The sequence below is a fragment of the Ovis canadensis genome, chromosome 18 (assembly GCF_042477335.2).
Source record: "Ovis canadensis isolate MfBH-ARS-UI-01 breed Bighorn chromosome 18, ARS-UI_OviCan_v2, whole genome shotgun sequence".
Taxonomy (NCBI): Eukaryota; Metazoa; Chordata; class Mammalia; order Artiodactyla; family Bovidae; genus Ovis; species Ovis canadensis.
This window is the reverse complement of record NC_091262.1, coordinates 59,331,926-59,352,397: the sequence shown is the minus strand read 5'-3', so window position 1 is coordinate 59,352,397 and position 20,472 is coordinate 59,331,926. Positions and strand designations below refer to the sequence as shown.

General features: G+C 38.4%; 2 protein-coding genes across 8 annotated transcripts in view; one reads left to right on the top strand and one right to left on the bottom strand.

Moving 5' to 3' along the window:
• The window catches only part of RALGAPA1 (Ral GTPase activating protein catalytic subunit alpha 1), a 200,128-nt gene extending 183,989 nt beyond the window's left edge, over positions 1 to 16,139 (top strand). For 6 of the 7 annotated variants that reach the window (XM_069558714.1, XM_069558708.1, XM_069558712.1 and 3 more), the window contains 2 exons: positions 5,985 to 6,109; positions 14,796 to 16,139. In XM_069558714.1, the coding sequence (XP_069414815.1) occupies positions 5,985 to 6,109; positions 14,796 to 14,944 (274 nt within the window). In that variant the 3' untranslated portion in view covers positions 14,945 to 16,139. Of the gene's footprint in view, positions 1 to 5,984; positions 6,110 to 6,711; positions 6,743 to 14,795 lie in introns of all 7 variants that reach the window. The other variant, XM_069558709.1, reaches the window with a different exon arrangement.
• A 984-nt stretch (positions 16,140 to 17,123) lies between these two features.
• On the bottom strand, positions 17,124 to 19,872 carry INSM2 (INSM transcriptional repressor 2). The gene has a single exon (XM_069558725.1). The coding sequence runs from the start codon at positions 19,870 to 19,872 to the stop codon at positions 18,214 to 18,216; it is 1,659 nt and encodes a 552-aa protein (XP_069414826.1). The 3' UTR covers positions 17,124 to 18,213.
• Between the last annotated feature and the right edge of the window lie 600 nt (positions 19,873 to 20,472).

Genomic DNA, 20,472 nt, shown 5'->3' with positions numbered 1-20,472 from the left:
AGTTCCATGATGTGAAAACTCCCACCAGAGTCAGTACCAAGCTACCAACCATCTTGCAAACTTTGTAAATAAGGTAGGTAGTATTCACAAAAAAAATTTAAGTCACTGTGCAAAACTCTTTTTCTTCCTGCAATGACCATTCTTGGAATTTTCTATAGAGAGAAGGCAGACGAAATTCCTAACTGGTAAAACAGCAAAGAAACCACATTCATATGAGTGTGGGCAAGTGCTTACTGCATTAGGAATTTCAGAATGGGCCTTGAATCCCTGAGGCTATGCTGTCAAGCACAGATATAGATACTTCATACTTTGCCTTTACTGAAAAAGGAGACAGTAGGGTTTCTCTTTGTTTTGGAAAGAAAACATTAAACTTGAATTTAAGAGGCAATTTGTTAGGCAATGATAGGCCTTTGATGTCTGCTTATCATTTTCGTAACCTTTTTATGAAAAATTATACTTTATATTTGTTCTTACGTACTACATGTGTACACACATATATACATATATAAACACATACACACACAAATTTCAATTTCTTTGAAACTAGTCACGAATTACATTGGACGTATAAAACCCCTGATTACACTGTATTATTAAGAAAATTATTGTGGAGAATGAAAGGTTGTTCCTTCTTTAAAACCAAATCTACCTTTAAAAAAAATTACCTTTTCTCTATTTTTCCTATACATTAGTAAAGTTGAAATAAGTGGCACTAATTAACTGTTTACCATACCATCTTTTCTTCATATTCTTTTTTCTCATGAGAAATCAATTTTCTCAGAATAACTCAGAAGTTCCTCTTGTACGTACCATAGACAAGTTTTATCAAAGCATTCTTGCAAATGAATGCATGTATATATTTCTTAAACTGGTACTGAAAAGTGTCCACATGGAGACAACACTTGCTATTTATTAGGTTGGTACTAACATAATTGCGGTTTCTCACTGAATTTTAAATCATTATAACTAGGCTCAAACGGATCTTTATTAGTCAAAAACCATTACAATCAACACATTTTTTTAGTAACGAGAAATAAGTTGGTTTATTCCTATAGCATAAAAATCTGTTGTTTTGGGATTCGATGAACTCTTGGAAAGAATTTTCTGCATTCTGCTGGTTGTGGAAGCATTTTCCCTGCAAGAAATTGTAGAGATTCTTGAAGAAGTGGTCGTTGGTGAGAGATCAGGTGAATATGGCAGATGAGGCAAAACTTAGTAGCCCGATTCAGTCAACTTTTGAAGCGTCGGTTGTGTAATATGCGCTTGGGCATTGTCATGGAGAATTGGGCCCTTTCTGTTGACCAGCGCTGGCTGCAGTTGTTGCAGTTTTTAGTGCATCTCATCAATTTGCTGAGCATACTTCTCAGTTACAATGGCTGCACTGAGATTCAGAAAGCTGTAGTGAATCAGATGGGCAGCAGACCACCAAACAGTGACATGACTTTTTTTGGGTGCAAGTTTAGCTTTGGGAAGTGTTTTGGAGCTGTTTCTTGGTCTCACCACACTAAGTTGGGCATTGCCAGTTGTTGTATAAAATCCACTTTTTGTTGCCTGTCACAGTCTGATCAAGAAATGCTTCATTGTTGTTGCATAGAATAAGGGAAGACAGCACTTCAAAACAATGTTTTTATTTCTGGTCAACTTGTGAGGCACCCACTTACCGAACTTTTTCATCTTTCCAATTTGTTTCAAATGCTGAAAGACCATAAAATGGTTGATGTTGAGTTCTTCCCCAACTTCCCATGTAGTTGTAATAGGACCAGCTTCGATGGTCTCTCTCAAATGGTGGTTGTCAACTTCAGATGGCCAGCCACTACACTCCTCATCTTCAAGCCTCGCGTCTCCTTTGCAAAACTTCTTGAACCACCAATGCACTGTACATTCGTTAGCAGTTCCTGGGTCAAATGAGTTGTTGATGATGTGAGCTGTCTCTGCTGCTTTACGACTGATTTTGAACTCAAGAAAATTACTCGAAATTGCTTATCTAACATTATTTCCATAGTCTAAAATAAATATAAGCAGCAAGTAATAAGTCTTTAGCAAAAAAAGGCAAGAGTTGCAAATTAAAATGATGTATACCATAACCACATTAATTTAGCATGTGTTCCAGTATCAATTGGCAAATTTCAACAATGCAAAAACAGCAGTTACTTTTGCACCAACCTGATACAAGGAGGTTGAGTCAGAGGTCAAAATAACTGTTTTTAACATTCACATTAAAATGTGGCACAGAGAATTCAAGCATCTCTTTCCAGGAGTGGGCTGAAATTGAACCCTAGTTTCATGACAGCTGATCTTGATCCAGTGACACAGGGCCATTATTTATTATTTCACATGTAAGTTTAAAATCGAAGTAATTACTTAAAATGAATACTGATGTTAACATTGCATTAATGAAGTACAGATTGGGTTTAAACTATTTATACTATAAAAAATATTTAGTTGCTTTTTCTTATTTTTAGAATGGGTAATACTCCTTCCCCCCATTTCTGCTTTTGCAGAAAGTAGAAGGAAAGGAGGATTAGTGGATAATTATATTGCTGTGATTGCAGCACCTGTGTGTGATTTCTTTTGATTGGCTAGTTCTGTATTAAAGATTCCTACCAGCCAAAAGTCTCCTTCATCAAATGGGGTTTTACTAGCTAGTTTTGGCTTGGGTTGTTTTAGATTTGCAACAAAAACTGTCTTAATTCAACTTAGACTTGTACTTTAAGTTTTACTCTGAATTTTTTAAGTATGCCGTCACCTTTTTAGCATCTCACCCATTTCATTTGTAATTTCAATGCCAATGGCAACATACAATTGCAGTAGGAATATAGCTTGAATTGTTATTATCCATCAGGTTTGTGTAGGCCACTCAATTTGTAGGTACTAATAACTCTTCCCTAGAGAGCTGCCTTTTAAGGAATAAGTGGGTAACCTATTTTAAGGACATATAGGAATTAACTGTTTTGGATTATGGTTACCATTCCAGATGCTAACATCACTGTTTGGAACTTTATAATCATCTTAGTCACAAAAGGCTCCTTGTTTGTGGACTCAGGATTATGGTTTAAGTACTTCGAGTTCAGTATATCACCTTAATATATGTTTTCCAAAGTAAAAGGAGAAAAGATGTAAGTACGTAGATTGGGTTGCTTTGATATTATTGTTTGTGCTTTATTTGACTGCAGCAAACTTAGAAAACTAGGAAGAATTTAGCTTTTAGAATGTGGTTTACTGTACTCTACTGTTACTAAGCTAACTATTTTCTGAAAATAATCCCCCAAAAGGAAACTGCAGACATCACTGTTACAGTTTTTCATTTAAATTCAACCATCAGTGATTGTTTTCCTTTACTCTGCCACCTACACTTGGACTTTAAAAATTGTTTAGTAAGCATTATTACCTCTAATGATTTTTTTGCAATTTTATTAAATATATCGTGGCTTTTCTACAAAATGAATATATTATGTCTAGATAATTTTAATTTGTACAGTTTTATATATTGAAGTTTCTTCAGAGTTTTCTGAATCACCTTTTATATAGTGAAATAGAATTACACCCCAAAATGTATCTTCTCTAGATAGTCATTTCTTGTTCTAATAAATTTTACTACTTTGGAAGTATTCTCCTTGCTTTACAAATACTAAATTTGCTTTCTCTCTGCCTAATTTTTGTGTAAACTCTAAATATAATAAGATAAAGTAAAATATTTCATTTATAGGCCCTCTGAAAGTAGAGCATTTTAAAAGCAGGTAGGTGTCTCCACCCTACTTTTCATGAAGCATTTTACCCATTCAAGCAGACTTTTAAAAACAGCTTGTTTTGATAGCAGACTGTTCTCCTGTGGGCCTTCAGCCTTTGCTTCCTGGCAGCACCTTTGGTGCGAAAAGAGAGTGATCAATTGGGAGACTATCAGTGCCAGCATGCATAGAGTGATAAGTTAACACACCACTGGGAATTTCTAGGGCCCACCAAGATACTTCACTTCTAATGTGCTAACAAGCTCATTTTTCTACCTCTTGCCTCTTCAGTTATTTTTTTTCTCAGAAGAGCTTAGAAGTTGAGTGCATCAGGCATAATGAAAAGCTCTGTAGGAGGGAGAAGCAATAACCCCATTTTTCCCTTTTCAGCCAAATAGAAAATTAGTTTCTGGTAATACACAAAGGCCAGTATTTTTTGTACAAGGGGCACTGCTGTGAATCAAAGGACTCTATTAACTGCAGAAAATTCGGCAGCTGTGAATCTCCCCCAATGAAAAAAGTACTTTCCAACAAGTTGTGAGATATGTGGTATTATTTAGATTGAACCATCAGTTTCATCCCCTTTCATTTATAACCATATACTCTCTTTTAAAAAGTGTGCTATATTACTTTTCTGGGTTAACACTCAAAAATGTCTGCATGATCCTTCTATAAAATCCTTACTGCTGATCATTTTAATATAGCATCTTTTCCTGTTGCTCCCCATTGCAGGAGTGAAATTATTTTGAAGTTCAGCCCCAGAAGTAAAAATGATGGATTACAGGGAATTGGAATTAAGATTATTTGAATATTTGATACATAATATGTAGTATAAGAGATTACTCAAATCATTTAGATGGCAAAAGACATCACAGTCTTAAGTGCACAATGAATATAGACTTAACTTTGTTTCTCTCAATAATGCCTTGTAAATGTAACTGGCTATGGGATCTCCCACTGAATTAACATTTTAAATTATCTTCCTCTCAAAATTTTTTCTTGGTCTTGGTTATAGACCTGGTCTACAGTTTAAAGAAGTGAAGAACAACAATTGAATTGCAATTTTAAAAAGAGAGAATAATGAGTTTTGAGGGTAAAATACTAAAATGGGTCTTAGGGAAAATTCAGTGAATAGAGAAGAAGCAATAGGCAAATTTTTATTATCCTTCATACTTATTTATATGTTTCATGTAAAGCCTATCAACACAGCACACTGAGTACAGCAGGAAAACTTTCAAAAGTTGTAGAAGAAAGGTTAACTGATTTCTCAGTTCAGGAACTATACGACATGAAGTCAGCATGTGAGTTTTTCCTGATAATTGTATGTTGCTGCCTGCTGCTCTACATTTTGACAGCCATTTCCATAGTTGCTTTCGTGAACAACAGAAATATTCTCTCTCTTTCTCGCCCTCTCTGTGCTAACAGCACAATCAGGCCTGCTGAAACAGGAAGCCTGGAGTGGGTTGTTCAAAAGCAACAACACTTCAAGGTACTGGTTGCTTGTCAATAATATCAGAGAAGAAAATGTGGTGAAAGGGAAGTACAGTATTTTTCTGTCAGTGTCAGTGCCCTGTAGATGCTTTTGTTAGACAGTATTTAGGAGTCCTGTGGACTCTTTGCAAATATTCCTGCCTGTTTCAGTGTTATAATTGACTAGGTATTTTTTTCTGACATACAGATTCAACTGTGTATTTATCTTAACTGCATGGAGTTATTCAAGGATTACAGCAAGAGTAGTCTTCCATTCAAAATGAGAACAATTGTTGGGAAAATGCAGGGATTTAAAAAAGAAGATATGCAGGAATTTTTCACAATAAATCATTGCAAATGAAAAATAGAATTTCAGACATAGTATTTTAAGCAGCATTATAATATTTATCATGTGGCTTTTCAGAGTACATCTGCAGATCGAAGCTCATTAACCAGATAAGATGAGCCTAGGCTGCCCTGGTAGCAGTTGAATCCTCTTCCAAGTAAACTGTTAACCTTTCTTTCTTCCAACAGTTTACTGTTAGTTATATTCTAATAAATGTATCTCTGTTAAGCTACCAGGTATAATGGTGTCCGGAAGAGTAAACTTATGTTAATAGCTATATTTTTTTACTCTTTACAAAGTCACACTCTTAGTGATATGTAAGAATAGTTGGCGAATATATTTATTAAGAAGTAATGGCTTAGCAGTGATAGGCCTTTTTGAGCAGATCTGTTCTTTTCCATTGTAAGCTGCATTTAAGTTCAACCTTAACTGAAGGAAATCAGCTATGAGGAGAGAGCACGATATCTGCAAACGATTGTCCAGCACCATTTAGAGCCAACAACATTTGAAGATTTTGCAGCACAGGTTTTTTCTCCAGCTCCCTACCATCATTTACCATCTGATGCCGGTAAGGTTAAAAGCAAGTATTAGTTACTGGTCATTATTCGAACTTGAAATGCAATACCCTTTTGTTCTGAGAAAAAAACAAAACTCTTAATGAAAAACTTACTCGAGTACAATTCCAGTCATTGAAGTATAGATATTTTTCATCATTATTTTCATATTTGGCCTATAAATTTGATTTATACTTTCTTTTACCTAAATACAGTTCTTTTAAACGTCAACAGTCTTCATTAAAAACACATACACTACATTTTATCTTAGCTAAAGGGCAGTAACAGTTACGTTTCACAGAATCATTGCTGAAGTATCTGCAAAAGAAACACAGTTGAGCAGGCACTCTCAAATTTGGAGGATCAAATTTTATGGCCAAGAAGATTGCCTTATCATTTCTGATTTTACAAATAAAGTTAAAATAACTGGTCTAGATTTAGAAGTACTTAACAGTAAATTATTTGTAATATTTCAAGATTATAAGAGGGTACTGCATTTTTACAATTAACTAATTTTGAAGAAATCAGTAAGAAAATAAATGACTCATGGCCTTCCTATTCTGTAATACTTTGCACTCCTTATGATTGTTTCATTTATTTTATTTTCCCTCTTTAGATCATTAAATATCAGTTCTGTTTATCTGAAGGTAAGACAAAGTGTCACACAAAACACCCTTTGTTCTTCCCCCATTTCCTTTTTAAAAAAATTAGCAAGCACTAAGCTTGTAACTCAGTTAATAAGCAAACTTAACACTGCCCTGGTTCATACTAAACATTTCAGAAATTGTCACTAAATTTCTTCCAGAATTATACTTACTAACCTAGGTCTGCATGAAACACTAACATTGGTTCTGGGATAAAAATAACTAATAATAGAACCCTTGGTTGAAGTTAGTTACACCTTGTTGTATTGACCTTTTTGTTTCTCAGCATGAAAAAGTAGTCCTACTGAACTGAAATGGTGTGTCTGTATTTTGTAATGTGTTGCATTGTTACTGGATATCCTTACTCATCAAATAGTTATTGTTGTGTGCCTTACACTGTCCTAGGCACCTGAAATACAAAGACTCTTTTAATGATGTTCAAGGGAAGCAGGGAAAAAGAATACAGTATACTTGAAATTCATTATAATAAGCCTTCAAATTCTCTTTATAGTATGTAAGTTTTCTTTGTATTAAATAAGTTTAACAGGCACAGTACTCCTTTTCTGGCTTAATTGGTTTGAAAAAAATAACTAATTCTCAATTGAGGTTTAGTCTGTGAAATTAGTTTCCATTCCTATCACCCATTTAATTGGCCATTATAAAAATAATTTTACAAAGAAACTTGGAGCCCTTTCAGTTAATAATATAAAATACCTAACAGAGAAAATTATATTAGACTGGGTTCAGTCTTTAGAAAGATTAAAAAGTCTCAATGTTTGCTTCAGTGGATTGACACTATCTGAAATTACTCGGCTTGGCGTTAAGAAAGATGGTAAAAGAAAGATGCTAAAAATAAATTAATGAACAACCACTAAAAAATAGTTAAAGAGAATATCTAATAAAATATCAGACTACATTACTGAAATAGACATGAACACCTTTGTTTATCATATAGTTGAACCATAAGTTTCACAAGTGAAAATACTGATTAGACCATGTTCAGACTAACTTCTCCCCTCAAATGTATACAGGCTGTTAGTTTTTATGTTGTAGTTGTTTACTAGCTGGAGTCCTTCATATTCCTGTTCTTAATGTTTTTCTTATATTTTATGTATTATCCTACACATTTGACCAGATACATAATATGGGAAGTAAGTAGTAGTCTCACTTTCTGAGACATTAGGTAAAGGATGATACAGCAGCCAAGTCAAGGCTCTTTGGTTAATTTGGGAGTGGGGGTGGGGGGGTTGTGCCTGGTCTTAGTCACAGCTTGCAGGATCTAGTTCCCCAACTAGGGATCGAATGAAACCTGGCCCCCACATTAGAAGAAGCCCAGAGGTCCTAGCCACTGGACCACCAGCAAAGTCCCTGGTTACTTTTTTTTTAATTGTCTTTGCTTTTAGGAACCATTAGAAACATGACCTTGAATTTTTTTAAAAGGTCTTTTTACCTGTAAATAACTTTTCCAGTATTACTGAATACATTTTTATGCTTTTTTATAGACTTGAATAGTTATGAAAGATAAAATTTTTATCAGTTTTAAGGTGTTTTTTTTTCTTTAATGTGGACCATTTTTAAAGTCTTTACTGAATTTGTTATAATATTATTTCTGTTTTGTGTTAGGTGTTTTGAGCACAAGGCATGTGGGGTTTTAGCTCCCTGACCAGGGATGCAACCGACACCCCTACACTGGAAAGTGAAGTCTTCGCCCCTAGACCCCCAGAGAGACCCCAAAGTGGTTTTCAATTCAACACAATAATATAAAAAAGGAAACATTTCCCCATTTACAGTAGCAAAACATAATGACATCTGCAGAAAGATTGTTTTCCCCAATCAGCTCAAATTTTGATTTTCCTGTCGCAAACTAACTCATACATGCGGAACTCCCTTTAAAGTTATAAGTTAAAGTGTAGAGAGAAGACATAAAATAGGCCACATAATAGCCATATGGACCTGACTTACTGTTTGCAAAAATTGCATACTAGTGTGAAGATTTTTAGGTTCATTATTACTTTTTAATATAATGAAAAAATTGATTCGCCACACTGAGGAAATGGCATTCAGAACTGCAGTTGAGAATCAATTTAGATAGCCTATGCATACCACATCTATATAAACTAATACTAATCAATACTAATACAGTAAATTGAAATTATGTTTTAAAGGAATATCAATATGATAATCATATAAAGAATATAATCTGTTCTTCTAACCAAACCAATAGAATTATAATAATATAATTCTATTCAGTAGAATAGTGGAAAAATACTACTTTAAGTTTATTTAACTTGGCTCAAGCTTATTTAATACCTACTTCCTGTATAACAGTAATTTATTAGTTGTGATGACATTGAAATCCAAGGAGGATTTTTCTAGGTAATTTTTAGTATTTAAATAGACATGAAAAACATTTTTGGTGTATCATAGTTGATCCATAAATTTCATAACTGTATTTTCTCAAAATGCACTCTGTCTGTAGCAGTAGACTGATACTTAAGGGAAATTATTTTTATCCCTAAGGTCATTGAGGGAGATATCGTGATGTCACACGTTGTTGATCTTCCATAACCACATTAAAACATTATTAGATTTTTCATGTCCTTTATTTAAAAAAAAAATTACAGGAAAAAAATCCCTTTATCTTTGTCAGGCATGTGTGTGGAAAATATCAAAAGTTTTACAGTGACCTTCTTTTTTAATGTCTTAATATTCATGAACACCTCTCCTCTGACTCTAAACTTTGAAATTACTCCTCTTCCTGGTCAGATTATATTGGCAGTTCAAAATCCTGATATTTTCCCCTAATGTCATATTATCTCCTCAAAGTGAGTCTTGTCTTTTCTCCCCCACCCCAAGTCTTTTCCAGTGTTAATGTTTTTTTACTATCATCAGCCATAAGTATTTTTGAATATATTCTGTTATAATCTAGAATTACCTCTAATACTCTATTATTTTAGCTGAGCTAGTATTAGATACCTCCCTTTGGGTTTGTTTCTCTACAAATTGTTAGAAATTTTAGTATTTTAAATAGTAAAGGGTTGATTAGTATCTGACTCCCTCTGAATATGCACATATATACATACATATATACATATACGCACACACATATACATGTACAGTTGACCCTTGAACAACATGGGTTTGAACTGCACAGGTCCACTACACATGCATTTTTTTTTTCAGTAGCAAATATTACAGTACTGCACAATACTAGATTGGTTGAATCTGTGAATGCAGAACCACAGATAGAGAGGAACAAGAACTACCTACCTGTAGGGAGAACTGCATATATAGAGGGCTGACTATAAGTTACAGGCACATTACATAGAGAGTTGGCACCCCTAATCCCCACATTCAAGGGTCAACCATATATACACATAATATATACACAACCATATATGCAGATAAATATATGTATATCTACATATGCATACCACTTTGTATAATTACCTTTAGAAAACATAGGTTCCTAAGTAAATATTCTAAAAATTAGTAATATGATTCAAATAATCCAAATAGTGATTATGAAGACCTAGAGTAGAATCTAATCTTTCATTCCAACCTCAGTTTTGCTATTAATTCATAAAATCTATATTGCCACATATAGATGAGACAGTATGACAATTGTCAGGCCCATCTCTTTGAATCTTTCAGTGGAATGAATCATCAAAATTCAGCCATTAAAGTTTTCTCCTTTTCCCAGGCTTTGAAATGACCTAGAAGAAAAGATTTTAGCTTTTCAGAAGATAGTTATTTTATATATATCCTAAATATTATTTGTGAGTGCCAATAGAAAATCAACTGCCTTTGACATATAAGCTATGTTTGTTTACTATGTTTTTAAAAACAAATTCCTAATGATATTTATCAGTAGGTTAGCCTGAAATTAAAAGCAGCCAAGTATATTCTCTTTTCAGTATTTTGAACTTAGAAATTTGACTTGTATGTTGACCAAGAAGCACATAATATTAATCTTAAATAAAGTCCATTAACCTTTAATAACAATAATTATTAGGTTCAGTTTTCACACAGACCAGTCATTTAGATATAAAATTTGTGTGATGAAAATAACAATAATTGAACAATCACTGTGCATCCTCTCATTGAATCTTCTATAAGATGAAAACCAAAAAAGTTTACCCAGTCACCTGCTAAAGTCAGAGTCTGACTTCAGAGTGCATGATCTTAACTAATATAATTATTTAGTCTAAATATTTTCAGTCCCTTCTTGATATTGAGGGAGGAGAGAAATTGCCCAGTAACCCGTCATGTTTGCAAATTAGTTTGTTAAAAAGTTTTATTTTGAAGGCTCTACTTTTCCATCCATTGAAAAATCTTCATTATTTTTTATATAGTTTTAAGGTTGCCATGGGAGAACTATGGGCTTTGGAAGTCAGACTGATCTGTATTTAAATCCTAGTTCTCCTGTTTATTATCTCCATGAACTCAAATGAATCCATTTATCCTAAACCCAGTTTTCCCATTTGTAAGGAGATAAAATATGACAAGTTTGAACTGATATGTTCTCAGTCTCCAATAATGGTAGTTTTTGAGTATCTTAATAAGAAACCTCATGTTTGCCTGTATTTCTGTGTTATTTTATTTTAAATTATGTGTTAACTTTATGACATTCAGTGGTGCGTCCACACTAATCTTAACCACATATCTACTCCTTTACCGATATTAAAGCAGTAAGATTATTTGGGTGATCTGTTCTTTAACAAAGGTTATATTTTGTAGGAATATTAACATAAAAGTGGATAGATTCTCTATTTTCCCCCAAACTAAACGGTTATGTTCTCCACATTTTACCAATTAACATTTTGTTATTGGTCATTTTCTTCAAAAACTATTTTTAGTTTCTATCCCATCTTTTCTAATCTTCATCTGTTTTGATTTAAAGTCTGTTAATTTTTGCTCTTATCATAGTTTTATTGTATACACTTATTATATACCTGCTATATGTCAGGGTCTTTGCATTTGTAGGCGTTCATTCCCACAACTTTGGAATACAGCTAGTATTGTCTCCATTTTACAAATAAGAAAACTATCTCAGGTTAGTTTGCCCAGTATCCAGCAAACTAAACTTGTCATTTAACTTAGGTCTGTCTAACCCATGCCCGTGCTGTTTCTAACATGACACTACCTCTTACTTCATTATTATTTGGAATTGTTTTCAAAGTCACAATATTTTTAAAGGTATCATTTAGTACCTCCAGTAACTTCAGCAGTTTTAAATGGGTGATACCTGTCAGCAAGTAGTATAATTAAAGCCACAACAAATAACGATCCATTAAGTGCCCTTTTATAATCTTTATAGATCCCCAGAGTCATATTCATGTTGCTTGTAATAAAGTTCATTGTAATCAGTGTACAAAATACAAATCAATATATTGTACCATCAAGATATAGACACCATTCTCTGTGAGTACTGTAAAAACATTAGTAATAGATACATTTTGTAAAACATAGGAGCATATACTTTTTAAACTTGATACTAGAGAATATTTTATTGATAGAAATAAATCAATATTCTTTATGACTCAAGTGACATAAGTCAATACTTATGTGAAATGCAGTGCAAGTATCACATTATTCTTTAAATCTAAAATTGAGATCTGTCCACCATCGATCACTTATGGAATTTGGGTATGCTGAGTATCCATCACAAACATCATTTGCTAAAACGTGAGGAGGTCCTAATAGCTGTATACCACACACATACTAAAAAGTCTGATTTGACTCAGTTGGCTGAAAGGGGTTTCACCTTGAAGGCAGTAAGGGGGACGTAGAGGAATTGCTGTTTTTGAAGAAAAATATTCTTTGAATTTGGCATACTCTTAAGTAGCATTCCTTTCTGTGATGATGGAAATGTTCTGTGTCTGCACTGTCCATTACGGTTGCCACTAACCACTTGTGACTGCTAAACAGTTTAAAAGTGGCTAGCTAGTGCATCAAGGAGCCAAATTTAAATTTTTCATTTAATTAACTGTAATGTGGCTGTGGCTACCATGTTGGGCAGTATAGCCCGAGAGAATTTATGATTGAGTGATTAGGATAACCTGCCACCAGTACAATGAACACTTTAAAAGGTAGATGTTTATAGAATTTCTCATAGACCTTTTTTTTTCTTTTCTTTTTTCCTATTTGAACTTGTTTTGTTAGTGGGTAAGTATAACATTTGAATGTACAAGCATTTGTCCATTGTGAAACTTCATCACCCTAACACATTGCATGCCCAATTGTATTTCATAATAAAAACCTGATTACTGTCTTCTCTGCTCCTCTGTTAACACCTGTAAAATTCTGCACTATGTCGCTCATATCTGTTATCTGTCTTCTCTTTTGTTTTCTCACTTCTGCTCGCTACTCCATTTCTTCATTCACAACAAAGAAAGAAATGCAGTGATAGTTCTCTTCCTCCCAAAACCTCCACTAGAAAACATTGGCCATCTCAAGGTAAACAGACATGGGAAGGCCTCTCATGACTGGCCGGAAATAAGTATGCATTACCCGAAAAGCATGAGCTACTGCTCTTCACCTTCCTTCTGCCATCCATCTGCAGTGCTCCCCTAAAAAGGGCCGTGGATTCATATTCTTTAAGATTTCCAGTATGGGTCCAGTATGAACCAGTTCAGATCTTTGGGAAGACTAAAGGCGAACAGAAGTACGTGTCGTTCTTGTATTTTGAAGGTCAACCTCATTTCAGTTAGAAAAGAAAGAATGTTGGAGAAGTTACTTTGAAAAAGAGGGAAATTTACCTGAATTAGGATTAGTGATAAAATATTTTTTCCTTGACAATATATGCTTGTTCTTGAGTATACTATTTGACCTTGAAAACATTTTGAAGTGTTCTATAGAGATACATTCTTAATTTCCTAAGACATCTCAGTAGGATCTGTACCCTTTATTGAATGGTTTTGTTTCTTTATAAATATTCATACCTTCAACTTAGGCACAAGTGTTTCATTATATGGAAGCAGTAGTATAAGTATTCCCAAGCTCAGAGTGTCAGTGAGGAGTTCCAGTGGCTAACAGATGTGCCAAAAGTTTCCTACAGAGTAAGGAGCTGTGTCCATTGAAGCCTGCAGCCTGTGTCATGCACCTTTGTTTGTGACACACATAAAGATAATTTTTATGTACATAAAACAAAGGAAACCTGGATTAAAGTGCCTCAAAATATACAGAATGTTAAAAATTTTGTTATTTGCGGGTTTTTTCAGGGGTTTTTAGTTTTAACAAAATATTTGAGTGCCTATAGTGTGCAAAGTGTGTAAATTAGAGAATCATAATTCATAGACATAACATACAAAAGTGAAGAACTACTTTGTACATGATACGAAGAATTTTCCAATTCGAACTCATTTTTTTGCTGCTTTCAAATATTTAAATCTACTGACTCTACTGGTAACTAGAGAAGTTTAAGAAAATGAGCATTACTTATCTCTTCTAAATTGAGACACTTTGAGAGAGCAGTTTTTTCTTTTTGAACTGACTTTCAGATGAGAGATCTTGTCTTCACCCTCCTCTCCCCCCAGAATTTATCCTGTTCCTTCTTAAAAACATATTTAAATTTAACTTCCTAGCATGTTTAATGGTCTCATACTACTAAGTCCCTTTTGGGAACGCTTGGTGCTGTTTTATTTTCCAGTTTGAGCAGTGAAGGCCCTTTTGTTGATTATATTCTGTACCCAAGAGATAGCAATTGGTCCTTCTCACCTGCTTCTTAAGCCCTCATGTGCATGCTGATGGTGCTTTGGATCCTTGTCCTTTCTGTCCTAAAGATCTTGCTTCCCATTGCTTCTTCTGGGGAGCTCTCTGGTTGATTCTGGTTCTGGAAATAATGATTGGTGCTTTCTGGCTACTATGATGACATGAGCCCCCAGATCACTGGGTTTTAAATAAAATACTAGTAGACTTTTGTAACAAGCAAATTTGGGGCTTGCTCTTTCCTCTCAAAAGACCTCACTAAGGTCTTTGGATCTGTAGCAGAGAAGTTACTCTTATAGGAGGAGAGCCAGAGGATTTGCACTAATGCGCTTGCTGTTTCCCACAGGCTCCTACCCAGAGATCCTATCCAGTGAAACTCCCACAGCGGCGCAGGTAGACGGGGCCGACCTGGCCTCTCCAATGTCTCCTCGAACGAGCAAAAGCCGCATGTCCATGAAGCTGCGTCGCTCCTCTGGCTCCGCCAATAAGTCCTAAGGAGACAGCAGCCTGGCAGTGGTCACCAGTAGCCACCTTAGCATGAACATGGCGTTAACCCTTCCAGGCTTTGTGTTTGCCATAATATGCATGTTCCTTCCTGAACATTTGTTTTAGAAAACACTGGATTTAAATAATTTGTAACTTAGTATTTTAGATTTGGGTTGTTTATTCGGTTGGTTTTTTCCCCCACACTCCACGCTGCCATATGGGGGGTAAGGGGTGAAGCTTTATTCTATACCCTTTACCTTCCCTCACTAATTATGTCCAAGTAGTTTTACTTTGAATTTCATAATTAAATTTGAGCCAAAATATAATTGGACAGATAAGCCTCATGATTTTATCGTGCCCCATTACAACTTTATGGCTCAGTAAATATATAATTTTTTAATAAATGTACATCTTTAAACATTTGTAACGTTGTGGCAAAAGTTACAGATCTGTTAATACACTTGATGTGTATGGATTATTTATGTTATCGAAATAAACGACTTAAAATAAATGGTCTTTTAGCTTCTCAAGTTCCAGCTGAAATAAGTTTAGCATTACCTTTTTCTTCCCAAAGCAGTGTCTCATTTCTCGGCTGTGTAGCAGGTGATGCCATGACATATCTAAAACCAGAAAAATCACTGTGCTGGACTCTGATTCATGTTTAGCTTCCAAATATTTTTCTAATGTTTTGCTTTTTAAATGGTATCACTGTTAAATGCCACTTCTGTTTTGAGATTATGGCCCCTTATTATTGGCTGCTGGACCCTGGTATATCTATGTTCTTTCTTAAGTACCGAAAAGGGAAGAATGAGGTGGGGTGGGTAGGAAAAAAAGAAAACTTTTCTAAGTGTGTGGCTTAAATTATGTGTATTATTTTAAAAGAAAAGGGAACATGACCCAGGAGTCTAAATTAATCTAATATTGTTAATACTGAACATGCAGGTGCAGGTTGGTATACATTCCACCCTCCACAAATATTTTCCTACAGTAGATAAGCTGCTCACATTTTGCTCACGTTTTTTTTTTTTGAACGAGCATCTCCTAAGGAAATGTAGCATGACATTGGTACTAACTGCATGTGTAAATACATCATATCGGCAAACTATAAAATATAAATTATGTATCATCATTCATGTAGTATCTACAAATTTGTAACAGTGGAAAAAAGATGGTATTTAATAATACAATAAAAATATTCTTATCATTTTGTGTTCATGAGTGGTCTTTTATATTTTTTCAGACTTAATAAGCAGGGCCATAAAGCATGAAAAACTAACTTAACTAGGCTTAACTAATCATGAAAAACGAATTTTAACTCTCTTCTTTGGATACACCCCATTTCTCAGAGATCCTACCACAGTTACTAAAAATAGATTTTTCACTTTTCATAGCATCTCACCAGAAACTTCCTCCAGTGCACTTGGTTAAAGCATCTATTTATCTCACTTTCATGCTTCTTTGATTACTTAAATTTTACTTTTTTTGGTAATATATATTCAGGAACAAAACTTTTTACAGTTTGTAAAGGAAGCTTTCAGAGTTCCTGTGCACTTAAAATTTTGGATTTCCTTATAGATAAAAACAAATTCCTAAGAAACTATGTAGAAAATAAACTAAAATTCCCAGTAAAGCTTATATAAAGGATAAATATGGATAGAGAGAGCTCTGAGAACAAGATTAAACAATACAGTTTCCCACAACCAAAATGAAGAACTGCAAAAAAGATAAAATACCTACTTACAAATTTCTGTAGTGCTTTTCCTTTTTAAAAAAAATGAACAAGTTAATGGTTTGATAATATGTAACAAATTGGAGTGAAAATACTAACTTAAAAATACTGAAGTTAATTAGCACAGTTAACATTTTACTCATCTTCAAATAATTCACTAGTTTTGAAAAAAAATATGTAAAATATTTTCTGTTGACATTTTTGGGTGGTAAAGTATCTTTAATATTTGAAGAATAGTACATATCCCTTGCTTTTTGGAGTTCAGTCTATGCAGCCATACTTCCAAGGAAAATCTCCCATTTATGCACCATTATAATCATTTACAAAATATAATTTCTTTTGTCTGTATTCCAACTAAATGGATCACCAAGATTACTGGCTTTGGGGAGATGAGAAGTGTGGCATTTAGAAACAGGCTGTGTTCAATGGGATTCTTTAGACAAACAGAACGCAACAAAGCACCAGCTATGTACATTTATTTGGTGGTAAGCATCTTACAGATAGGGGCTACCTGTCCAGCAGTACTCAGCCAGTGTTCCAAACTCTGGCTATTAGGGCATAGGTACAGAATACATGCTAAATATGGTTTACAAAAAGAAATTCAAAACCAGGTTGCTGCTGAAATAATGAATTACCATTCATTTTCATAGTGGGTTATAAGTATTAACATCTTTCTTAAGCTGAACATAGTGTCATATATAATACACATTATAAGATTTACAACAGAAACATTAAAACAAGTTGGATGAAACCCTACTAAAACTGAAACTTTAGGAAATGAGTTCTGTATTTCCCAAAAGCTTATATTAAAGGTTTAAAGTATCTTCCTGAATACTGCACACAAAAGGGCTAGAGGTGAGAATCTGGGAGGGCTCTCAACTCCTTTCAGTAAGAGGCGTTATTCCCCACCTCCAGACACCAGCCTCAGAGTGTACTAAGCATTGAGAAAAGGAAAGTTTACAAGGAGATCTCCACATCACCCAAAAGTGCGCAAACATCTTACATTTCCTTTCTTACAAGACACTGGTCTTGTATTTCCCACCCACCCAATGTAAGTTTGGCACCAATCACATAACTGTTAATTCACAGAATATACAGTGCAAGACGTCTGACCCCATTGAGACAGAAACTACAGAGGCGCTTGCGATGGCTAGAGGGAAAAAAAAAAAAAGGACCTCCACTTTTGGTAGCTAGAATCCTTTGTAGAGACATGCACGCACTCACTGCGACTTTCCATAGGAATTACAAGTCATATAGGATTCGTTGGGGTCTCCAGAGTTTGGTGGGGGCGGGGGGAATCCTATCTTGTGAGGAAGATTTAAAGCTGACACATCTTGACCAGGAACGCTTATACCATATACATACCTGCTCTAGAGAGAGATTTTCTATTTCTCTGTCCGCTCCTCAGGCGGAACATTGACACTATTGAGAGTTTCAGGTGAGAAAATAAGGAAAGAGGGTAAACTCGCAAGTTGAAGAAAACCCCACAGAAATCCCCAGGGTCGTTTCCTCCACAGCCCACCTTACAATCTTCCTCGTCTCTCAGCCCTCAGCAGCCTGGCCGCAGCGGCATCTGCAGCAGCAGTACCTGCCGACTTTCTGAGGGGTGGCACTTATTGATGTGCCGGGTCAGCCCCGGGGAGCTAAAAAAAGTGGACGGGCAGTGCTTGCACGAGAAAATCTGCTGAGCATCCCCGTCGGATGCCCCGCCTGGATTCGGTGCATCGGGAGGCGCCCCGGCCAGAGCGGGCAGGAGCAGCTCGTCGCGGACCGCATGCCACAGCCGGTGTTTGTCCCTGATGTCTGCCGACGGGAAGTGCGCCCCGCACAGCGGGCAGGCGAAGGCCAGGGAGCTGCCGCGTTCCGAGCCAAAGCAGGGGCCGAGCGCGCGGGCCGAGCCAGCCTCATGAGTGCCCAGGTGCTTGCGCAGATAGGCTTGGCGACGGAACTTTTTGTGGCAATATGGGCACACGAAGATCTCGGGTCCCCCGACACCACTGGCACTGCCGGGCTCAGGCACCCGGCGCCCCAACACCCCCGCCGTATAAGGGAGCTGAGGAAGTGGAGGCTCGGGGTGGGACAGCACCTGGAGGCCGGGCTGTGGGGCGCTGTCCTGGTGCTGCTCCGTCCCGGAGCTGTCCCTGGCCCGTGGGTGCTGATCCGCAGTTCGCTCCGCACGGCTGTTCTCTTTTCCCTCGGCCAGGAAAGATGCAACAGTCCCGGAATCCGGGGAGGACGACGATGGAGGCAGCTTCCCGTCGGCCGAGGAGATCGTGGCTGCATTGGCCGCTGCGGGACGCGGTTTGTGCCAGCGGCGATGGGAGGCGAGGTTCGCAGGGCAGCTGAAGACCTTGTCGCACTCGGGGCAGCGGTACTCGACGCGTACGATGCGGGAGCAGCGGTGCTGAGCCAGTGCGAAGGGGTCTGCGTACTGCTCCTTGCACAGCTGGCAGATGAACTCCCCCAGCGGCGTGCGGCTGCCCCCGGGGCCCCGGGACGGCGCCCCGGGCTCCTCCTCCTTGATCTTCAGGCCCAGAACAGGGGACGTGGTGACTTCATCGGCGAAGCTCAACTTCCTCATGGCCTTTGGTTTCTTGACTCCCGCGGCTGCGGGCCCAGACGAGCAGCCCGAAGGAGCCTTGGCGCGGCGCTCGCCGCCGGTGGCCCGCTTCAGGCCGTGCAAGGTGGCGGAGAGGGGTGCGGGGTCCGGATGTAGCGCGGGCTCTGGGAACGGTGCCCGGAGCGGCAGCAGGAACTGCTCCCCCGAGGTCGGTGCAGCTGCTGGTGCCACCGAGCAGGAGAAAGAGGCCACAGCAGCAGCGCCCCCGGGGAAGGACTCAGCAGAGACGGGTGAGCTGAGGCAGCGCTCCAGGAACGCCCTGCGCAGTTCCACGCCTGCCGGCTTCGTGGGACTGGGGCTGGGCCCCGGACCCTCCCTACCATCCGCCCTCCACTCCGCGCCTTCCCTCCCGCCCGCCGCTGGGCTCACCCTAGCCGCCCGACAGGACGACCCTGACAGTTCACGGGCCGCCTCCTCCTCCGGAGTTGGGTGTGCCTCCCGGTCCACACCGGGCTGAGGGGCACTGGAAGCCTCGGGGAAGGGTGGCGTCCCCGGAGGTTCCAGAAGGGGGAAGACCCGCTCAGCTAGGCGCACTCGGTAAGAGCCGCCCGTCCGTTTAGTTCTCTTTACCAGGAAGCCCCTAGGCATGGTGGAGTCGGAGCGCTCAGGGGCAAAAGAGTGACAGGGGCGCCGCGGGGTCTGCGAGAGGGCGAGCACCGCAGCCGCCCGAGCTTCGCCGAGGCCGTCATGCGTCCGCCGCCTTTATAGCTGAGACGAGGGCCGAGGGGCCGCAAGGTCGCCTTCGGGCTGGACCAGCCAATCAGGAGTGGGAACGGGCGCGGGGGCGGGGCGTTCACGGGACCCGGCTCGCGCGGGTCCACTAGGCGGGAGGCGGCGCGGCCCGGCTTAGCTGCGCCTCCTCCCTGCCGCCCACCCGGCGAAGACGCGAGAAGGTAAGGTGCTGAGTATGAGGAAGCTCGGCGCTCCCTGCGTCAGTGGCCTCCAGGGGCCGTCTAGGGTGCCGGGCGGAGAGGCCACCTCACAGCGCCCTCCTTGCGGGCGGGACCCCGCTGGCCCCGCGTGTGGGAGGCTGATGGAAAAGCACCGCCCCCCCCCCCCCCCCCCCGCCTCCCCGGCCACTTTGCGAGAGCACAGCTGAGAGGAAGGGCGCCGGGCCGCAGGTGCTGGGGAGGCGACGAGTTGGTTGTCAGCCGGCGAACGGGTTAACGTCCTCTGCTGGTATCGAGC

What these genes read in the sequence shown, in the direction of transcription:
- INSM2 (XM_069558725.1), bottom strand. Translation starts at nt 19,872, where the DNA reads ATGCCTAGGGGCTTCCTGGTAAAGAGAACTAAACGGACGGGCGGCTCT.